General features: G+C 39.5%; 2 protein-coding genes across 5 annotated transcripts in view; both read left to right on the forward strand.

The window, feature by feature from the left end:
• The first annotated feature begins 394 nt into the window (after positions 1-394).
• LOC127444396 (zinc finger protein OZF-like) lies at positions 395-12,960 on the forward strand. The gene is made up of 3 exons (XM_051703749.1): positions 395-1,030; positions 1,100-1,535; positions 9,869-12,960. The coding sequence occupies exons 1-3, from the start codon at positions 863-865 to the stop codon at positions 10,879-10,881; spliced, it is 1,617 nt and encodes a 538-aa protein (XP_051559709.1). The 5' UTR covers positions 395-862; the 3' UTR covers positions 10,882-12,960.
• A 1,583-nt stretch (positions 12,961-14,543) lies between these two features.
• The window catches only part of LOC127444397 (zinc finger protein 501-like), a 29,193-nt gene continuing 24,874 nt past the window's right edge, over positions 14,544-18,862 (forward strand). The window contains exon 1 of one of the 4 annotated variants that reach the window (XM_051703752.1): positions 14,544-14,584. The gene's annotated coding sequence lies outside the window, so the exon portion shown is untranslated. The other 3 variants (XM_051703753.1, XM_051703750.1, XM_051703751.1) reach the window with 3 other exon arrangements.

The raw sequence follows: 18,862 nt of genomic DNA on the forward strand, positions 1-18,862 counted from the left end.
TTACCAATACCTTTGCAGAAATTCACTGTGCACAGTAAACCAGGACTCATTTAATCCATGAGTAAATGTGTCCAATAACAGGAGGGTTACTGAGATTAAGCAAATAGTATTCGGCTGGTCATGTGACCTCAATATGGCTGCCCCCATGAAGAGACCCTCTCCATGTAGAATAAAACAGCTTTTATAAGGTTACTGATATGACTGGAGTCTTCATTTTAATGTGAATGCTCATGATATCCTACATATATTGCAAAATTACAATTCATATATTTAGGAGTAAAACTTTTTAAATGCACATTTAATGTTTTATCTTTTCATAACATTTGTTTGGCATGTCAGTTCAAATTTTACATCCCATAAAAAGTGTTTGGACAATTTCTTATTGTGAATTTAGTTCTGAGAGAATCTCCAGCATTATGTGTTTCTAATGCAATTATATTTTTTTAATTGTCCAAATACTTTTGGAGGCCTCTGATTGTGGTCAAAAGCTCTCTGGTTCTGTTTTTATAAATATAAATATAATATAAATTCTAAAGTTATACTGCAATAGCGATTAATTGAATGGCTATATACTGTCATCTGAATATTCATCCACTGAAATGTTAACATAAGGGTTTAAATAATCACTAATAGCTCTTACTACATTTCAGGACTTTTTGTCGGTTGAATTAATCACAAGATGTCTGAAATCCTCGTGATGAATGTTGAGTGTGTTGTGACTCCAGTACAGCAGGAGGCGGTATGAAGCTCTTTAGTCCACCGGTAAACTCACTAAACAAAGAAAGAAGAACTCAGTTTGTTTAGATGTTCAGCTGCTGTGTGTTTGTGTATGTCTTTCATGTTGTGATGTTTATGTGTTGAGATGTTGAAGATGAGTTTGCAGGTGGATCTGATGTGCTGTAAATCAGTAGGAACTGATCTGTCCATGCTGGATATTGATGATTTGATGACAGAAATCTCACAGCTGAAGAAAGAGGTGGTGTTACTGGAGGCAAAGCTGAGGGAAAGAGGAGATCCACTGAACGGAGAGGTTTGTACAGCTGTTAAATATATCAAGAGTCCAGATGAGTCAGTACAGTGATTGTGTTGTGTTTGTCAGGAGCTGGAGAAGGTTTCCTGTCAATCTTCAGTGTGTGTGACTGATGGGACCTCCACAGAATGTCAGGATTCAGTGTGGAGCATCAGAGATCAGAGATCTGAACAGAGATCCAGAGACACACAGGACTCAGAGCTCAGCCTCACTTTACTCTGTTATACTGACACTCAGGAGAGTGTGTGTGACAGTAATCAGGGTGATCAAACCTCCACAGAGTCTCTGGCTTCTGTCTGTAATGCTGGAGAACAGCAGATGCTGCAGATACCATTGAAGATGTGTTCAGTGAAGCTGCTGGACTGCAGGAACCTGATGGAGATGAGAGGAGAAACCACAGCAGAGGAACAGCAGAGTGATGAAGATGATGATGATGAGGAGGAGGATTTTATTCAACATGACAAACAAGATAAAGATGAGGATGATAATGATTTTGTTCCTTCAGGTATGTTTTTTTAAATGTTGCTTTCTTTCATAACATTTAAACTTGTACATCCATTTTGACCGTTTTTATATGAAGACCTTGTCATCTGACACTCCAGGAATGCCTCAGTTATGGTGTTCTGACTATTTTAACATTTCATTTAATATTTGTAATTATTTTTACAAAATAATTAGGGGTTGCTTCAGTACCCCTAGTTCTAAAGTATTCAGAAAAAAACCTAGTCCATTGTACTTGTATGTATGTGTATATTTGGGTAGGGTTATTGAGACATGGGGCCCTATTTTAAGCACGCAAGTGCTAAGTGCAGCGCAATGCCTTGACACATAAGCACAAATTCAATGGGCATGGCCATGAAGTGTTGGTATTTTCATATAGCGTGTGCAAAGTCTAGGCGCAAGTGGGTTTGGCGAAATCAGGAGTGCAAGGTGCTAATCGGGTCAACTGAGGTTCTTCTCTGGCATCCATCCTATACAGTCCATTCATTGTCAAGCAATAGTGATATAAACAAAGACAGTACATTCATAAGCAGCTGTTTGTGTAAATTGACTGTATGCAATTAATTGGAAGAATAAAAATATGCAATTACATTATTTTGTGCGTCCTTGTTAATGGGACATGTTCCTTTTTTACACATGGAAAATGTGGTTCAGGATATGGATGTAGGCACCGTTAAATTACAGAGAATGTAAGTATTATTAATCATTTTCATTTACTGACACAAATCATGGCAAGTATTAACAGTGATTGTATCTGAATGCTCTTCACTTCTAACGGTCGATTTTGATTTTGAAAAATTACGTTAATTTATTAAACACGAAAAAATTAAACCAAAAATATTTCTAAATTCAAATAACATTTCAAACAAAACGAAAATATTATCAAAATAATGAAGAGGTCAAAAAAATCATACCATATCCAAACGTTTTACTCTCCTTCCACCAGCCCCTTTTGCAGGGACTTAAACATAATAATAAAAATAATAATAATAATAATTGAATAAAAAAACCATGCCCACTAGAAAATGTTACACAAATCTCATAATTTTCATTTTCAACAAACAGCTTCAACAACGATCATCAAGGACATTATTTGATGTTCAGTACTTTCAGAATTTGGACATGAACTTTATTACCATCTGCTGGTGAAATCTCCAAATTGCAAATGCAGGAACTGAATTTGGACTTTGCGCAGAGTTAAGAGGTGGTATTGAAACATCTTAGCACAATGACCAAATTCATAGGAAAATAGCAAATTGTGCTTTGTGCCACTTCATTAACATACAATACACCCACAGTCTGCGCACCTACACCTGCAGTAGCGCAAACACTCCCACTTGCGCTTTGTGCTCACACGTCGCGCGGTCGTAGCGCATTGCGCTGCGCTTTGCACACTCAAGAAAATAGAGCCCATGATGTTCATGTTATCACCAAACATGGAGATGACCCATATTATTGTTATACAGCTTTCTGCTTAATATTACCCAAAACTCCTACTCCATTTTCAAACTCAAACTCTTCAGAATTGAATAAAAGATATATAAATACTAGGGGTGTAACGGTTCTTGGTAAAATACCGAACCGTACGGTTCGCCACCCATGGTTCGGTAAGCATTTGCACCGTGGTTCATCTCAAGTTTAATGACGCATCTGGATCATACTGTTTGGGAAAGAAAATAAAGCGCCAAATAGACATGCGCAGTTGTAACCTCCGCTAATGCACCTGTATTGCTCTGTAGACATGCACTGCATGCGTTAGTTGGCAAAATGGCAAGCTGAGAAAACAAGTTGCGAAAGAGAAGCCCCTGTATCATTTAAGTCTCCTGTCTGGGAACTTTTTCTTTATGCAGTCAATCACAGCAGCGATGGTCATAAAACCTTTACAAAACAGGCACTGTTTGAAGACATTGCTCGACACGAGTGCCGTATACTGGTAATCCATCGATGTTTGATTATTTATTTACGCTGACAACACCCGAGGATATATAGTGTGTGGTGCGCACAGAGCCGCAGTTGTGCACGAAACTGCACACAGACACAATCCCATCCGTCTTTAAACAGGCACTCGCTGCTAGTTCGGACAGACATGAAACAAGAACTAAAGCGCTCGGGGTGTTCATTGCCAAAGTTATGTTGCTCTTACTCCATTGATGAAGATGTGGGATTTCTGCATATGATTAAAATACTCATGTTGCGTTACGACATCCTTTCTAGCATACATTTTTACAGCAAGATTATTCCTTGTATAGTGATGTACAACTTCCGAATGTTAAATATATGTTGAGTTGAGTATGAAATGCACTTTGTTGATGCATGTAGCGTAAATGCAGGTATTAAGTTAAATGTTGAGTTAGTAATTAGAGAAAAAGATGATTCCCCCCCCCCCCCATTAACATTTTTATTGATTCATAAACGTATAACAAAATAAAAAACACAACATATATACACTGAATCAACATTTAACCCCCCCAATACCCCTCCCCAATCACCAATCCCACCCTGACCCCCAACAAACACCCCTGTGGTCCCAAATAGAATAATATATATATATATATATAAAATAATCATACAGTATATAATTAAAACTAAACATCTCTCTCCAAAGCCCCTTCCCAAGAGTTCCCCAAAAACACTAAGTAATTGCCCCACTTCCTATCAAACAAATTCCAAACTCCCAGCCTCCTGCTTGACACCTTCTCATAAGCTGCCACCCTCCCCATCTCCGCACACCACTCTGGAAATGAGGGCGCTCCATCTGCCTTCCATCCCCTCAAAATAATTTGCCTACCAATCATAATGCTCGTCAGAACCCAATTTTTTATGTTTTTATCCCCCAAATTTATGACCGCCCCATCGCCCAAAATACAGAGTCTGGGGCAGAATTAAATTTGAGTGCCCAAAACGTCACATATAAAACTCTGAACCTTCAACCAAAATTCTTGTATCTTAACACACCCCCAAAAAACATGGGTTGTGTCTCCATCCTCCGATTGGCATCGTCAGCAGGTGGGTGTGTCTTTAAGACCAAGCCTATACAATCTAGAGGGGGTCCAATAGAATCTATGTAAAATCTTGAACTGCATAAGGAGCACCCTTGCATCTCTAGATGCAGACTTGATGTTTTTTAGAATCCTAGCCCACACTCCCTCCTCCAATACCAAGTTTAAATCTTTCTCCCATAATCTCTTGATAGAAGTTAAAGTTCCGTCTCCCAGACTCTGAATTAACAGGGAGTAATACACTGATGCCTCATGACCTTTTCCAAAAGCAGTAATCACCACTCCCAAAGTATCTGCCACTTCAGAGAGATCTGGGAATCCCAAAATGTTGAACCAAATTTTCAAAAGATCTCAACACTCCACTCTCAAATAGGTCACCGAGTGTAGTATCCCCCCTCACAATCCATTCTGACCAACAGAAAGGGGACCTATCAATACATAATTTTGGGTTCAGCCATTGCTTGAGGCAACATTTAAATAAATGTCTGAATGAAACACTCTGGACACTTTTTTTCCATACTGAGTGCAAATGCGAGATAACGGGGTGTAACTTCTCTGATTAGTTTGATAGAAAGGCTTTGCAATGGCAAAATAGGGCAAGAACTTCCTGTTCAATACCAAACCAGGGAGGGGCTCTCTCAGGTGGAAGTGACCAGTGAACCAAATGTCTGAGACCGAATGCATAATAATAAAACAAAATCTTTGGTAGGCCTAGCCCACCTTTGTCAATCGGCCTATACAGCTTACTGAAATGTAATCTGGGACGTTTACCATTCCAAATGAAGGACTTCGCTATGCTATTAAATTGTTTGAAATAAGAGAGGGGGACATCTACAGGGAGAGATTGTAGCAGGTAGTTGAATTTTGGAATACAATTCATTTTAATAACATTAACCTTCCCAATCATAGATAAATGTAATGAAGCCCACCTGCCCACATTGCTCAAAAACCTTTTTATTAAAGGGTCAAAATTAACTCTTAACTAAATCAGACAAATTTCATGGGAATAAAATGCCCAAATACTTAATGCCCTGTTTGGGCCACTGGAAGGCGCCCAGCTGGAAAGCCGTTACTGGGCAGTACGCTGTCAGCGCCAAAGCTTCGGATTTAGACCAATTAACTCTGTATCCCGAGAACTTAGAAAAGGAATTAATAATTCAATGGAGGCAAGGCATAGATCTAGTAGGGTCGAAGACGAATTATAAAATATAATCTACGTAAAGCAGAAGCTTAAGCGTCACACCCCTGGAAAATCATCCTCCTTTCTTATCGCGGCTGCTAATGGTTCCAGGGCAAGACAAATCAATAATGGGGAAAGAGGGCAACCCTTCTGGGTGCCCCTATCCAGAGTAAAATAATCTGAAATTAATCAATTTGTTTGTACTGCCGCTACTGGGTGTCTATAAAGTAACTTAATCCATCCAATAAAAGTATTCCCGAACCTGAATATTTCCAAAATCTTAAAAGGATAATCCCATTCTACCATATCAAACGCCATTTCGACATCAAGTGAGATAGCCACGACCGGAGTCTGATCATTCACCACTGAACACGATATTGATGAAACGCCTAATGTTATCAGAAGAGATGCGGCCGCGAATAAACCCCACCTGATCTGTATGTAAAAGAGATATCTTAATCGGTTAGCCAAAATTTTGACTGTATTTTTACATCTAGCTGGATCAGGGAAATTGGATGGTAACTCTTACACTCGATTGGATCTTTGTCCTTTTTAAGAATCAGACTGATCCGGGCTTGTGTCGTGGTTGGCGGAAGCTTTCCATTCTTTAATGATTCAGTATAAACTTCTAACAAAAGTGGAGCCAGTTCTGTAGCATAAGATCTAAAAAATTCAGCGGCAAATCCATTTGGCCCCGGAGCCTTGCCTGTAGGCAAGGCCTTAATTACCTCGTCAAGCTCCTCCAAGGTTATCTCAGAATCAAGGGAATTTTTTTGCTCAGATGTCAGTTTAGGGAGTTCGAATGGTTCCACAAAGTTTCTAATATCTTCATCAGTAGACGAAGACGTGGAACTATAAAGATCAAGATAGAACTCTTTAAAAGCATTATTAATATCAGTGGCCGAGATAAATATTTCACCACCAGCAGATTTCACTGAGGGAATGGTAGAAAAAGACTCTCTCTGCTTTATATATCTAGCCAAAAGCTTCCCTGCTTTGTCCCCTGACTCAAAGTTTGACTGTCTTGCCCTGAATAGCCATAACTCCACCTTCCGTGACAAAATAGTATTATATCTGTATTTCAATCAGGTCAATTCTCTGAGGCCATCAGATGACATTCGGCACTTCAGCTCTGCCTCGGCACTTTCAATATTCCCTTACAACTCCGAGTTCTCGTGCTTTGGATTTTTTGATGCATGAGGCATACTGTATGATCCGACCTCTAAGAACCGCCTTAAGTGCCTCCCAAGCCACACCCACAGAGGATACTGAGGACCAGTTGGTCTCCATATAAACATTGATTTCAACCTTTAACATTTGTTGGAAATCGGGATTTTTCAAAAGGGATATGTTAAAGCACCAACTATATGATGTATTATTCTCCATATGTGGCAACACCTCTAAACTCACCAGGGCGTGATCTGAGACTAAGATATTTCCAATTGAAGAATCAACAACAGATGAAATGAGGGATTTGGATATAAAAAAAAACAAAACTATTCTAGAATAAATCTTATGGACTGATGAAAAAAAATTATAGTCCCTACCAGATGGGTTCAAAAGTCTCCAAATATCTGTATGACCAAGATTTTTACACATCCTGTGAAGCATCAGTGTTGCTCTAGGGGGCTTACACACATTTGCTTCACTATGATCAAAGATTGAGTCCATCAATAGATTAAAGTCTCCTCCCAATATTATATCATGAGGGGTGCCAGCGGCTTGCAACATCCCTTCATGATCTATAAAGAAGCCCTGATCATCAGTGCGTAAATATTAGCCAAAATCAACCTTTGCACCCGAATTTCTGCTAAAACTATTAACTCGTAATTTATCTTTAATCTGTTTAAGATATTTGAATTGTAGATGTTTATTTATCAGTGTAATGACTCCCCTGCTCTTACTTGTGCCAGCACTAAAGAAAACATGTCCACCCCATATCTTCCCAAATTTGTCAGCTTCCTGCGGGGAAAGATGCGTTTCTTGAAGAAACACAATATCATATTTCTTATGTTTAAGAAAAGTAATAACCTTCCTTCTTTTTATGGGGTGCCCCAACCCATTCACATTCCATGTGGAGAGAGACAATCCACTCATATTAACATCTGACATTTTGACATATTAGGAAAAATAGATTGTGTGTCAAAAACAAAATTATAAAGACCACATTCTAACATTAGAGCAACAAACAAACACCGAACTTCCCCCAGAACAAAAAAAAAAAAAAAAAATAGAAAAAAGAAAAACGTGCGCATAAACCCCGCACATGATAGCGCCAACCGGCGTTCATCCCTCTAAACTCAAACAGTCCATGTACGCCTACGAGAACCCCCGCAACAATCTTTGCCATCGGATTGCTCAAGTCCGGTGCTTCTATACAAATTTTTTGAGACAGAATTACACAACAGAAAATAATTTATAAAACAGACTCCAGCCAATATGAAGCATAAGCACAGAGAACGTGTAGATTGATCCACATAACTGTCCCGAAGGTGTGTTCCTCCACAAAACCAGCTCCAGCTGCTAGTGGAACCAGTAAAAAAAAAAAAAAAAATGGCCATTCAGTTTCCTCGGCCGGTCAAACGAATGTTCAGTGAGCTGGCCTATTCAGCTGTTACATGAGTGGAATCACTCTAATGATTTGCAAGAAATACTCCACAAAACAAACTCCATCCAATAGGAGGCATAAGCACAAAGAACATGCAGATTCATACTGTCCCAAAGGAGTGTTATTCCACAAAACAAACTTCAGCCGCTAGGCGGAACCAGCATAAAAAGAGACAAAAAGGGCGTTCAGTTTTCTTGGACAGTCGAGTGAATGTTCAGTGAGTCAGGCCTACTCAGCTGCATCGAGAGCATCACACAATGACTTACTCATTCTATTGACTTTATGAAGGACATCGCTTGCTATATGCATGTAAATATTTTGTGGCCATCCTTAGTATCTATTCTCAGTTTGGCCGGGAACATCAGTGCAAAAGCGATCTTCCGTTGATGTAAGTGTTGATCTCAGAAATTTGGCCAGAATTGATCGGGGCCTGTCTCTCTCAGCGGATCACTGAGACGGAACCCTGTGAGCTCGCTCGATTTCCAGCTTATGGCCTATTATGTTGAGCAGACTCGGGAAGAGCTCATCTAGGAATTTCACCATATCTCTGCCTCCTTCTTCCTTGGGAATTCCAACAATTCGGATGTTGTTTTGCCGGTTACGGTTCTCAAGGTCTTCCACCTTTTCCCAAACCCGCTCCAAGTCTATCGTGGTCGCTAGCGGATTAGCAGCTAATTCCCTCTCTGATGACTCCAGATAATCAATCCGTTTCTCGACATCCCCCACTCATGTAAAAAACTGGCACAGCACCACCTAGTGGTCAAAAATATAGCAGTTGATAAATATAACTTTTGTTTAGTTTGGCCTATTGCCATGAACATGTCTTGTTATATTTCTTTCATCATGCAGAATACAGAGAAACCAATTTTGCCCTGGTGGTCCATATTGGCTGTCCTCCATTTTCATTGATAATAAAACCTGTTTTTTTGCTGCTGGACAATATTTGCAGGTATTGTCCAATCTTCACAAACTTTCATGTATGTGATCTTCAGACCAAGCTGTTCTAAAATCATAATTTTTGTAACATTCTAAACCATTACCAAGAAATGGCATCACGAATGTGATGGCAAGACACCAAACAGGAAGTGAGGCTGAATCTTTACAATGCTTTGAGGTGTTGAAATGAATCTTGGTGCATGTTATCGGCACCATGTCTCGAGGCTACCTGAGCAGTTTGAAGACAGCGAGACCTACTGGTCAAAAGTTATAAGCAATTGTATGTAGTTAAAAATTAGTTTTATCGCTTTTAAACTGCTTTGGCAAAAATCATCACCAGGGATGTTGTATTCTGTTCATTTCACTTGTGCCAGGCACTGTAATTTCTGCTTTCAGCTATATTTAGTTATTTATTTGCCATCTTGGTTATTCTACTTTCCTTTATTTAAGCCTTAAGTTTGTAATTTCTATTCTCTTAATTTTGTATGTACTTTGAATTTATTTAATTGTATAGTGTAACCTGTTACCATGCACACATGACAGTATATCTTGGGCCTTTTTGACCTACATATGTGTTCTATAGTTAAAATGACTCACTGTCATGTTCCATTTAGATGCAATCAGTGGTTCATCCTCAGATGGAGAAAAGGCTTCTACATCAAAAGATCAGCTGTCAGATGCACAGAGTCTTTCCTGCATCACCTGTGAGAAGACATTCACCTCAAAGGGGTTTTTAGCAAGACATGAGAGAAAACACACAGAGCAGAAATTCTTTAAATGTAGGAGATGTGGGAGCAGATTTTCTACGTTACAAGAGAGGAACCTTCATTCAAGAGTGCACAGCGTAAAGGAGTTCCACTGTGAGGAGTGCGGAAAGGTGTCTTTCTCTTCTTCTAATCATAAAGTTCACATGAAGACACACAGTGACGAAAAACCTTTCCACTGCAGTGAGTGTGACAAGTGTTTCAGAACTAAAGGGAGTCTTGTTTCTCATGAGAGAATACACACGGGAGAAAAACCGTACAAGTGTTCTTACTGTGAGAAGAGATTCAACCACAAGCCCCATCTGAAGAAACATGTTCGTGTGCACACCAATGAGAGGCCGTATCAGTGCAGTGAATGTGGAAAAACCTTTAAAGAGTCAGGTAGTCTAAAGATACACCAAAAAATACACTCTGAGGAGAAACCGTATCAATGCTCACACTGTGATAAACATTTCCGTCAGAAATCTCATCAGAAAGAACACGAGAGAACACACTCTGGAGAGAAACCTTACCTCTGCTCTCACTGTGGAATGAGATTTTATGTTCAAGGTCGGTTAAAGATTCATCTGAGAGTGCACACGGGAGAAAAGCCTTATCACTGTAGCGTTTGTGGGATGAGTTTTAGTAAAAAAGAAAACTTCGTAAAACACCAGAGAACACACACTGGAGAAAGACCTTTCAAATGCACACAGTGTGACAAAACGTTTGCTCGATCAGATGTCCTGAAAACCCATCTGAGAATGCATACAGGAGAGAAACCTTACAGCTGCTCTATCTGCGGGGAGGGATTCGCTTATTTAGGAAGTTTTAATTCTCATCAGAAGAAACATGCTAAAGAGCAAACCGCCCTGGAATCATCATAGAATCGGAAACAATCGAAGGTTTTTGAGGAACATAAACGAGTCCCTCTCGATTTGTCCAGAGTGAAAAGAAATTTGGTTACCGAATAAACTTTCAAAATTAGAACAAATCAGGCTTCTTTTCTTTTAGTTGGTGAATAGGCATGATTTCGCATTTTTCATTTGGCACTGGATTGGGTGACACTTTCGCAGACAAACCCAGTTAATTTTTCCCCACTCACAACAAGAGTGACATCATGTACATCTACAATGACATATATTAGAGGTAAAAGTGTGAATTTCTCATGAAGGGTTTGATTTTAGATCCCTGCCCTTTTTTATAATTTTGCGTATACTACAGTTGAAGTCAGAAGTTTACATACACTTAGGTTGAAGTCATTAAAACTCATTTTGAACCACTCCACAGATTTCATATTAGCAAACTATAGTTTTGGCAAGTCATTTAGGACATCTACTTTGTGTACTTTCTGGTTCATCCTTGGGAGCAATTTCCAAATGCCTGAAGGTACCACGTTCATTTGTACAAACAATAGTACGCAAGTATAAACACCATGGGACCACACAGCCATCATACCGCTCAGGAAGGAGACGCATTCTGTCTCCAAGAGATGAACGTAGTTTGGTGTGAAAAGTGCAAATTAATCCCAGAACAACAGCAAAGCACCTTGTGAAGACGTTCGAGGAAACAGGTAAACGAGTATCTATATCCACAGTAAAACGAGTCCTATATCGACATAATCTGAAAGGTTGCTCAGCAAGGAAGAAGCCACTGCTCCAAAACCACCATAAAAAAGCCAGACTACAGTTTGCAAGTGCACATGGGGACAAAAATCTTACTTTTTGAAGAAATGTCCTCTGGTCTGATGAAACAAAAATTTAAATGTTTGGCCATAATGACCATCGTTATGTTTGGAGGAAAAAGGGTGAGGCTTGCAAGCTGAAGAACACCATCCCAACCGTGAAGCATGGGGGTGGCAGCATCATGTTGTGGGGGTGCTTTGCTGCAGGAGGGACTGGTGCACTTCACAAAATAGATGGCATCATGAGGAAGGAAAATTATGTGGATATATTGAAGCAACATCTCAAGACATCAGCCAGGAAGTTAAAGCTTGGTCACAAATGGGTCTTCCAAATGGACAATGACCCCAAGCATACCTCCAAAGTTGTGGCAAAATGTCTTAAGGGCAACAAAGTCAAGTTATTGGAGTGTCCATCACAAAGCCCTGACCTCAATCCGATAGAAAATTTGTGGGCAGAACTGAAAAAGCGTGTGCGAGCAAGGAGGCCTACAAACCTGACTCAGTTACACCAGTTCTGTCCGGAGGAATGGGCCAAAATTCCAGCAACTTATTGTGAGAAGCTTGTGGAAGGATCCCCAAAACATTTGACCCAAGTTAAACAATTTAAAGGCAATGCTACCAAATACTAACAAAGTGTATGTAAACTTCTGACCCACTGGGAATGTGATGAAAGAAATAAAAGCTGAAATAAATCATTCTCTCTACTATTATTCTGACATTTCACATTCTTAAAATAAAGTAGTGATCCTAACTGACCTAAGACAGGGAATGTTTTCTACGATTAAATGTCAGGAATTGTGAAAAACTGAGTTTAAATGTATTTGGCTAAGGTGTATGTAAACTTCAGACTTCAACTGTATGTGCCTTTTTATAATACATCCATACAAGCAGTGTGAGACATTTAAGTCTGTATGTGTGTCCTGTGTTCTTTGTTGATAAAAGGAAGGCAATGCCTAGGTTATAATGTTCAGAGATTAGATTACTATCATAGAAAAATCCCTGATACATTATTGTTAACATGTTCAACTCTTTCTAGCATCCTCAATTCCTTTAATTTACTCTTTATTATGTAATATTTTAAAAGATAGAAAGATTCTATGATTTCTGCTCTGATACTATTTTTGTTTTCTTTAATATAGTTATTTTCTTTTATGGTTCGTAAAGGCAACCATTGATATATACAGAACAATTTCTAATCACTAATCATTTAGTTTATTTGACAACTTTTGTATAGTTTAAATATTCCTTAGAGTTGTTTTTGTATTGGACTTTGGTTCTTCTCCCTATGTTTTGCAAATGGTGAGATCTGCATTCCAACCAATGCCACGGAAAGGCTGCAGCGAAGATAATACACAAGCTACCCTGTCTAAATTATCTGGTTGTAGACGTGTTTATAATATATTTTTAACATGCGACTCTAGCGTAGCGAAATATTTGGGACTTCGGAAAGCAAAGTATTAACAACTAATAGCTAACCTCTGACACCTGCATACAAGTCTGCTAGATCCATGATGAGAACTTGATTAATATTATGACTACCTAATTATTGTTCGCTTGATGGCGGATCTAGAATATGTTTTCATACTGTAACCTATCAGAATCTTAGAAAAACCTGTAACAGTTACATTTTGCATATGCCTACACATAATTCGCTTCCTGAACTCATCTGTAACCTGTCTTTCTGATTGTTGCCATTGGAATTGTGGAGAATGGAAAACACTCTATCTTCAGTAAACTCTGTCATTTTATTGAAATCCTGACTTTTGAGTAGTTGTGATGCATTACCCATATTGGGGACCAAGCTGTCACCCCTTACACTCAGTTGTTTCCAAGACTTCGCTGAATTATGAGATATGCTGTATGATTTATTGTATTGATGCTGCCAGAATTTGACCAAGAAGCTGATTAAGTTGATCCATATAGTTTATTTTTATTTAGGCCTTACATTGTGATATGTTCGGTTTCATATCCCTGATAGCACACGTAGATCAGCCAGACGTCTATTTTGTGTGTGTGTGTGTTTACATCTGGAAGGCGTATTTTTTAGGTTGTTTGCTCATCTGCAATGCATCTGTAAGACATTCAGCAAATGATTTGAAAACCCCTTGAATGTTGAAGTCATTGCTTATTTGAAAATAATAATAATTCCTTCAATATCTGAATATTAATGTCCAGTGCGGAGGTACAGTGTTTTAGAAAATGCAAAATCAGTTTTCAGGTACAAAAAATACAGTTTCTAGCAAAACTAACATGTTCATTTACTCTCCCTTATTATCTGTATTGATGTTTAATCATTAAAATAAGTTAACAATGGATCAGAACAACACATGGATTGTAGATTGATTATTGACTGTAAAACAATTATGTACAATTATATTTGGGGCAGTGGTGGCTCAGCGGTTAAGGCTCTGGGTCACTGATCAGAAGATCAGGGGTTCAAGCCCCAGCACTGCCAAGATGCCACTGTTGGGCCCTTGACCCTATCTGCTCCAGGGGTGCCGTATCATGGCTGACCCTGCACTCTGACCCCAGCCTAGCTGGGATATGTGAAAAAGAAGAATTTCACTGTATATGTGCAAATGTATAATGTGTGATAAATAAAGAAAATTATAAAAATTAATTATTTATGTAAAAAAAAATATAATGGCTAACCAAAAGAGAATGTCAATTTTGGGAACCAAAAATTGTTAACTGGATATATACACGTAGATCCTCAATGTAACAATTACACGTACACCTTTATTCATTAGAAACTTAATAAAATCGTGTGATGTTTCTGAAATCCTCGTGATGAATGTTGAGTGTGTTGTGACTCCAGTACAGCAGGAGGCGGTATGAAGCTCTTTAGTCCGCCGGTAAACTCACTAAACAAAGAAAGAAGAACTCACAGTTTGAACACTCAACCGGTGCGTGTTTAAGCTCTTTTACATTATTTATGTCATTTATTTCTGTTTATATACTTGATCTTTTTCTCTTTGATGTTTTAATGACCGTAAACGAAATTTGGCTGTTTTGACAGGAGCTTTAAAATATTTCTTTTTTAGAGGATCGAGCATATATGAGACAATCAAATATTAATATTTGATCAGTTGTTATTGATGATGATAGTAGAGTACAACGGGGCTAAAGGCACACCTTAAGGAAACATGGTTTTTATCTGGTCACAAAATGTTTTATTGAACATTGATGGAGCAACATAATTAGTGTGAAAAGAAATAATAAGGGAAGGTTGTTTTGATTAAAAATGTAGTTTTAAAGGTGGTGATGGAAAGGTCCCTAGGGGGGTTAAAGTGATATGGTGTAGATATAGAGGCAGTACTTATAGAGCACAATATGTCAACTAATGCAAATAATTTTGAGACAACCTGCTGATTTGTTTTAGTAACAAATTAAGATAATACTTACTCAAAATAACTACTTCAGAAAAGGGTGCACGGTTTCCTATTAATTTCAAAAACATTTGGCATTTTATAACATCTCAAGTATTCTAAAAAAACAAACAAATACATCTCCATTGTGACTGGATTAGTCAATGTGAGCTCACTTTGAAAAGTTTCAGAACAAATCTATTCCACCCCACTTAAAAACAATGTATTTTTAGCCCATGCACTAAGGGGGCATTTTGCCCTAAAGAATAACATTTCATTCATTGGACAGTTATTTTTTATCCCCTTTTCTCCCAATTTGGAATGCCCAATTCCCACTACTTAGTAGGTCCTCGTGATGGCGCGGTTACTCACCTCAATCCGGGTGGTGGAGGACAAGTCTCAGTTGCCTCCGCTTCTGAGACCGTCAATCCGCGCATCTTATCACGTGACTCGTTGTGCATGACACCGCGGAGACTCACAGCATGTGGAGGCTCATGCTACTCTCCATGATCCACGCACAACTTACCACACGCCCCATTGAGAGCGAGAACCACCAATCACGACCACGAGGAGGTTACCCCATGTGACTCTACCCTCCCTAGCAACCGGGCCAATTTGGTTGCTTAGGAGACCTGGCTGGAGTCACTCAGCACGCTCTGGATTCAAACTCACGACTCCAGGGGTGGTAGTCAGCGTCAATACTCGCTGAGCTACCCAGACCCCCTTCATTGGACAGTTATTTAAAAACTTTGATTTAATGACCTTGAACAAAATTGAAAACGATAAGAATTTTGTCTTATAATAAATGTGAAAATTTCAGGGAGCATTTTCATTAGCTACATTAATATGCAACGTTTATAAAATATTAGAAATTAGATCAAACTGCCTCAGAATCAACCTTAGGACAACACATGCAAAGATCACATGGAACAGGAACATTTTTAGCATAGTGACAGTGGTGCCTGCAGCTGTACGGCCGTACACACTGTGCGTACCTTGAGAGCTCCGACTGACCTGAAGAAAAATGTATCTGAGAATATTTCAGCAAAAATGACGTGCATCCCGTACTGATGTTGTCTGTTTAAAAGAACCAGCGATGCCCGATTTGCGAATGAATCATTCTTTTGAGTCGGTTCTTTTCAGTGAATTGGTTAAACAGGCTTGCAAAACAGTCTGAATCGATTTTTGATTCATCCAGTTAGTTCATTCGGACTGCTCTCCAATGGAATCATTTGGATTGGTTTCTCACTCATTAAAACAGTATCATGTGATATTTAAGGACAGAGAGAACAAACATCGCTGGATAAAGTTAATATATACCTACAATCAACTGAAATAAAAGACTGCCTTTTTGAGAGGTAAATTTGAGAAACTTCAGCTAGTTCAGTTTCATGTGAATAAGGGGCTGTTCAAGCCAAATGTGTTTTTGTGTACACTCACGCCTTTTCAGTCGTTTACCATATAAACACTCATAGATGCGTTTCTTTTGACAACTGTGTCACTTTCACTGTGTTTTTAGTATCTCTCACAGAAGTGCAGCATATTTAGATGCCATGTTAAAAAGTTAAAAAGAACTTCAAATGTACACGTTTCAAGACAACTGCGTTCTGCACTATTCGTTGTGGTGTCTTGCTTTTTTGTGCAAGAATGCGTTTGTTGTGAACGGTTACTGGAAGAAATGCTTTAGCCCAGTGGTACCCCAACACTGCACATTTTGTATACCTCCCTTTTCTGACACACCCATTTCAGGTAGTGGAGTCTCCACTAATGAGCTAATGAGTTGAATCAGGTGTTTGATTAGGGAGATATCCAAAATGTGTAGTGTTGGGGGGCCTCCAGGAACAGGGTTGGGAACCACTGCTAGCCAACAGTTACATGAATTCTACACAAACACAAGAGAGAAAAAAATGCTTTTCATAAAGTCACCAGAACTGAATGTTTTGGTGTTTTTGTACAACATTTTTGTGTGTGTGTGTGTCCCCGGACCTCCCTAGATATTAGCGTATGTTAGTCTGATTTCTGTGCGTACCCTCCGATGAAATCCTGTAGGCGCCCATGCATAGTGACTAGGGGTGGGGGAAAAAAATCGATTCACATATGAATCGCGATTCTGACTTCTACCGATTCTAATCGATTCACAAATTTCAAAAATCTATTTTCTAAATGTTAGTAATAACATGATGCTGTCGGAACAAAAAAAGGCGGAAGTCAACTGCAAGAGCAGTGCTGCACTCGGACAGTTTAGAGAACGCACACCTCACACCGTGAGCATGAAGGTGCAGCAGCAGTGTATCCACGAGCAGAGGAAAAACAAATACATCCTGCCCCATTTTCAGCAAGGGCTAGCGTTTGGACAAACTTCGGGTTTTATCATCTCCAGGGGAAGAAGGAGCTTGACAAGACTCGTGCAATATGCAAGCTTTGTAAAGCAAAGGTGAAGTATGTTGGGAACACTACAAACATGAGGACTCACGTTGAACGCTATCATCCAGAGATGAAAGATGCGGAACAAAAACCTCCAGTAGCAAACATTCCGGTCAGCCAACGTGCACCAATTTTTAAAAATTCTAGCCAACTCTGAACGGGTGAAGAAAATAACTCGGTCCATAGCTTATTTCGTTTCAAAAGATCTGTGTCCCTACAGCGTCATTGATAATTAAGGCTTTCGGTACATGATCCACACAATTGAGCATGCCATCCCATCTGCTTTTCACTGAGAAAGCTGTACCTCAGCTATAAAAAGAGACAAAGATAAACGTCGCAGAAGCCTTGAAGACAGCAACAAGAGTAGCACTAATTTGTGATGCGTGGACATCAAAGACAACTCAGTCATTTGTCACATTTACCGCTCACTACATCTCCGATGACTGGCTGCTCGTGTCTCGTGTTCTGCAAACAAGAGTAATGCATGAAAGCCACACAGCTGCAAATGTCAATGAGATGTTTCAGACTGTTGCACAGGAATGGCAGCTCACAACCACTGACCTGGTAATGGTTACCGATAACACTGCTCACATGGTTACTGCTACGCAGCTTGGCAACTTTGCACACGTTAAGTGTTTTGCACATACCATCAACCTCGCCGCACAGCGGGCTCTGAAGCTGCCATCTGGATCACGACTGCTGGGGAGGATTCCCAAAATTACTGGATTTTTCCACCGCAGCCCCAACGCAAATCATGCCCTTGAGAAGAAACGGAGGCTTCTGGAGCTGCCACACCACAAGTTGATGACGAATGTGCTACAAGAAGGAATAGCACGTTCGAGATAATAGACAGATTCCTCGAGCAACAACCTGCCATTTGCGCTGCTCTCCTCTCTCCTCGTGTGAGAAAATGTGGAGCCGACATCTGCATACTAAAGGAAGTGGACATCACCAATACAGAAGAAATGGCTATGGCCCTCAAGCCAATGAAAGAGGCAGCTAACATAATGTCAGAGGACAGCACACCAGCGTTGTCCATGATAGCTCTGCTGCATGCGCAGCTACTCCACAACACAGACGCAGGGTTTTGTGGTGGTGATGCACCAATCGTCCGGGAAATCAAACCCCAGGTTTAAAGCACTGCCTTTCCTCTCCCAAGATGAACAACAGGACATAAACTCCAAGGTGACTGCTGAGGCTGCAGCACTTGAGGTAATTCTAAGTGTAGAAAAATGAGTTCCACTACATCATAATTGTTTAATAACTTAAAATACAGATTTCATAAGCACAACCACCATACATTGTATATGTGTGTGTGTGATAAGTAGGTGTATGTGTCTGTCATGTGGAGAATAGATACACCAATTTATCAGGTGTATCCTATTTTATCTT

Source organism: Myxocyprinus asiaticus, chromosome 7 (genome assembly GCF_019703515.2).
Source record: "Myxocyprinus asiaticus isolate MX2 ecotype Aquarium Trade chromosome 7, UBuf_Myxa_2, whole genome shotgun sequence".
Lineage (NCBI taxonomy): Eukaryota > Metazoa > Chordata > Actinopteri > Cypriniformes > Catostomidae > Myxocyprinus > Myxocyprinus asiaticus.

What these genes read in the sequence shown, in the direction of transcription:
- LOC127444396 (XM_051703749.1), top strand. Translation starts at nt 863, where the DNA reads ATGTTGAAGATGAGTTTGCAGGTGGATCTGATGTGCTGTAAATCAGTA. An exon ending in GAGATCCACTGAACGGAGAG is followed by an intron (nt 1,031 to 1,099) that starts GTTTGTACAGCT and finishes TGTGTTTGTCAG; the next exon opens with GAGCTGGAGAAGGTTTCCTG. An exon ending in TAATGATTTTGTTCCTTCAG is followed by an intron (nt 1,536 to 9,868) that starts GTATGTTTTTTT and finishes TGTTCCATTTAG; the next exon opens with ATGCAATCAGTGGTTCATCC.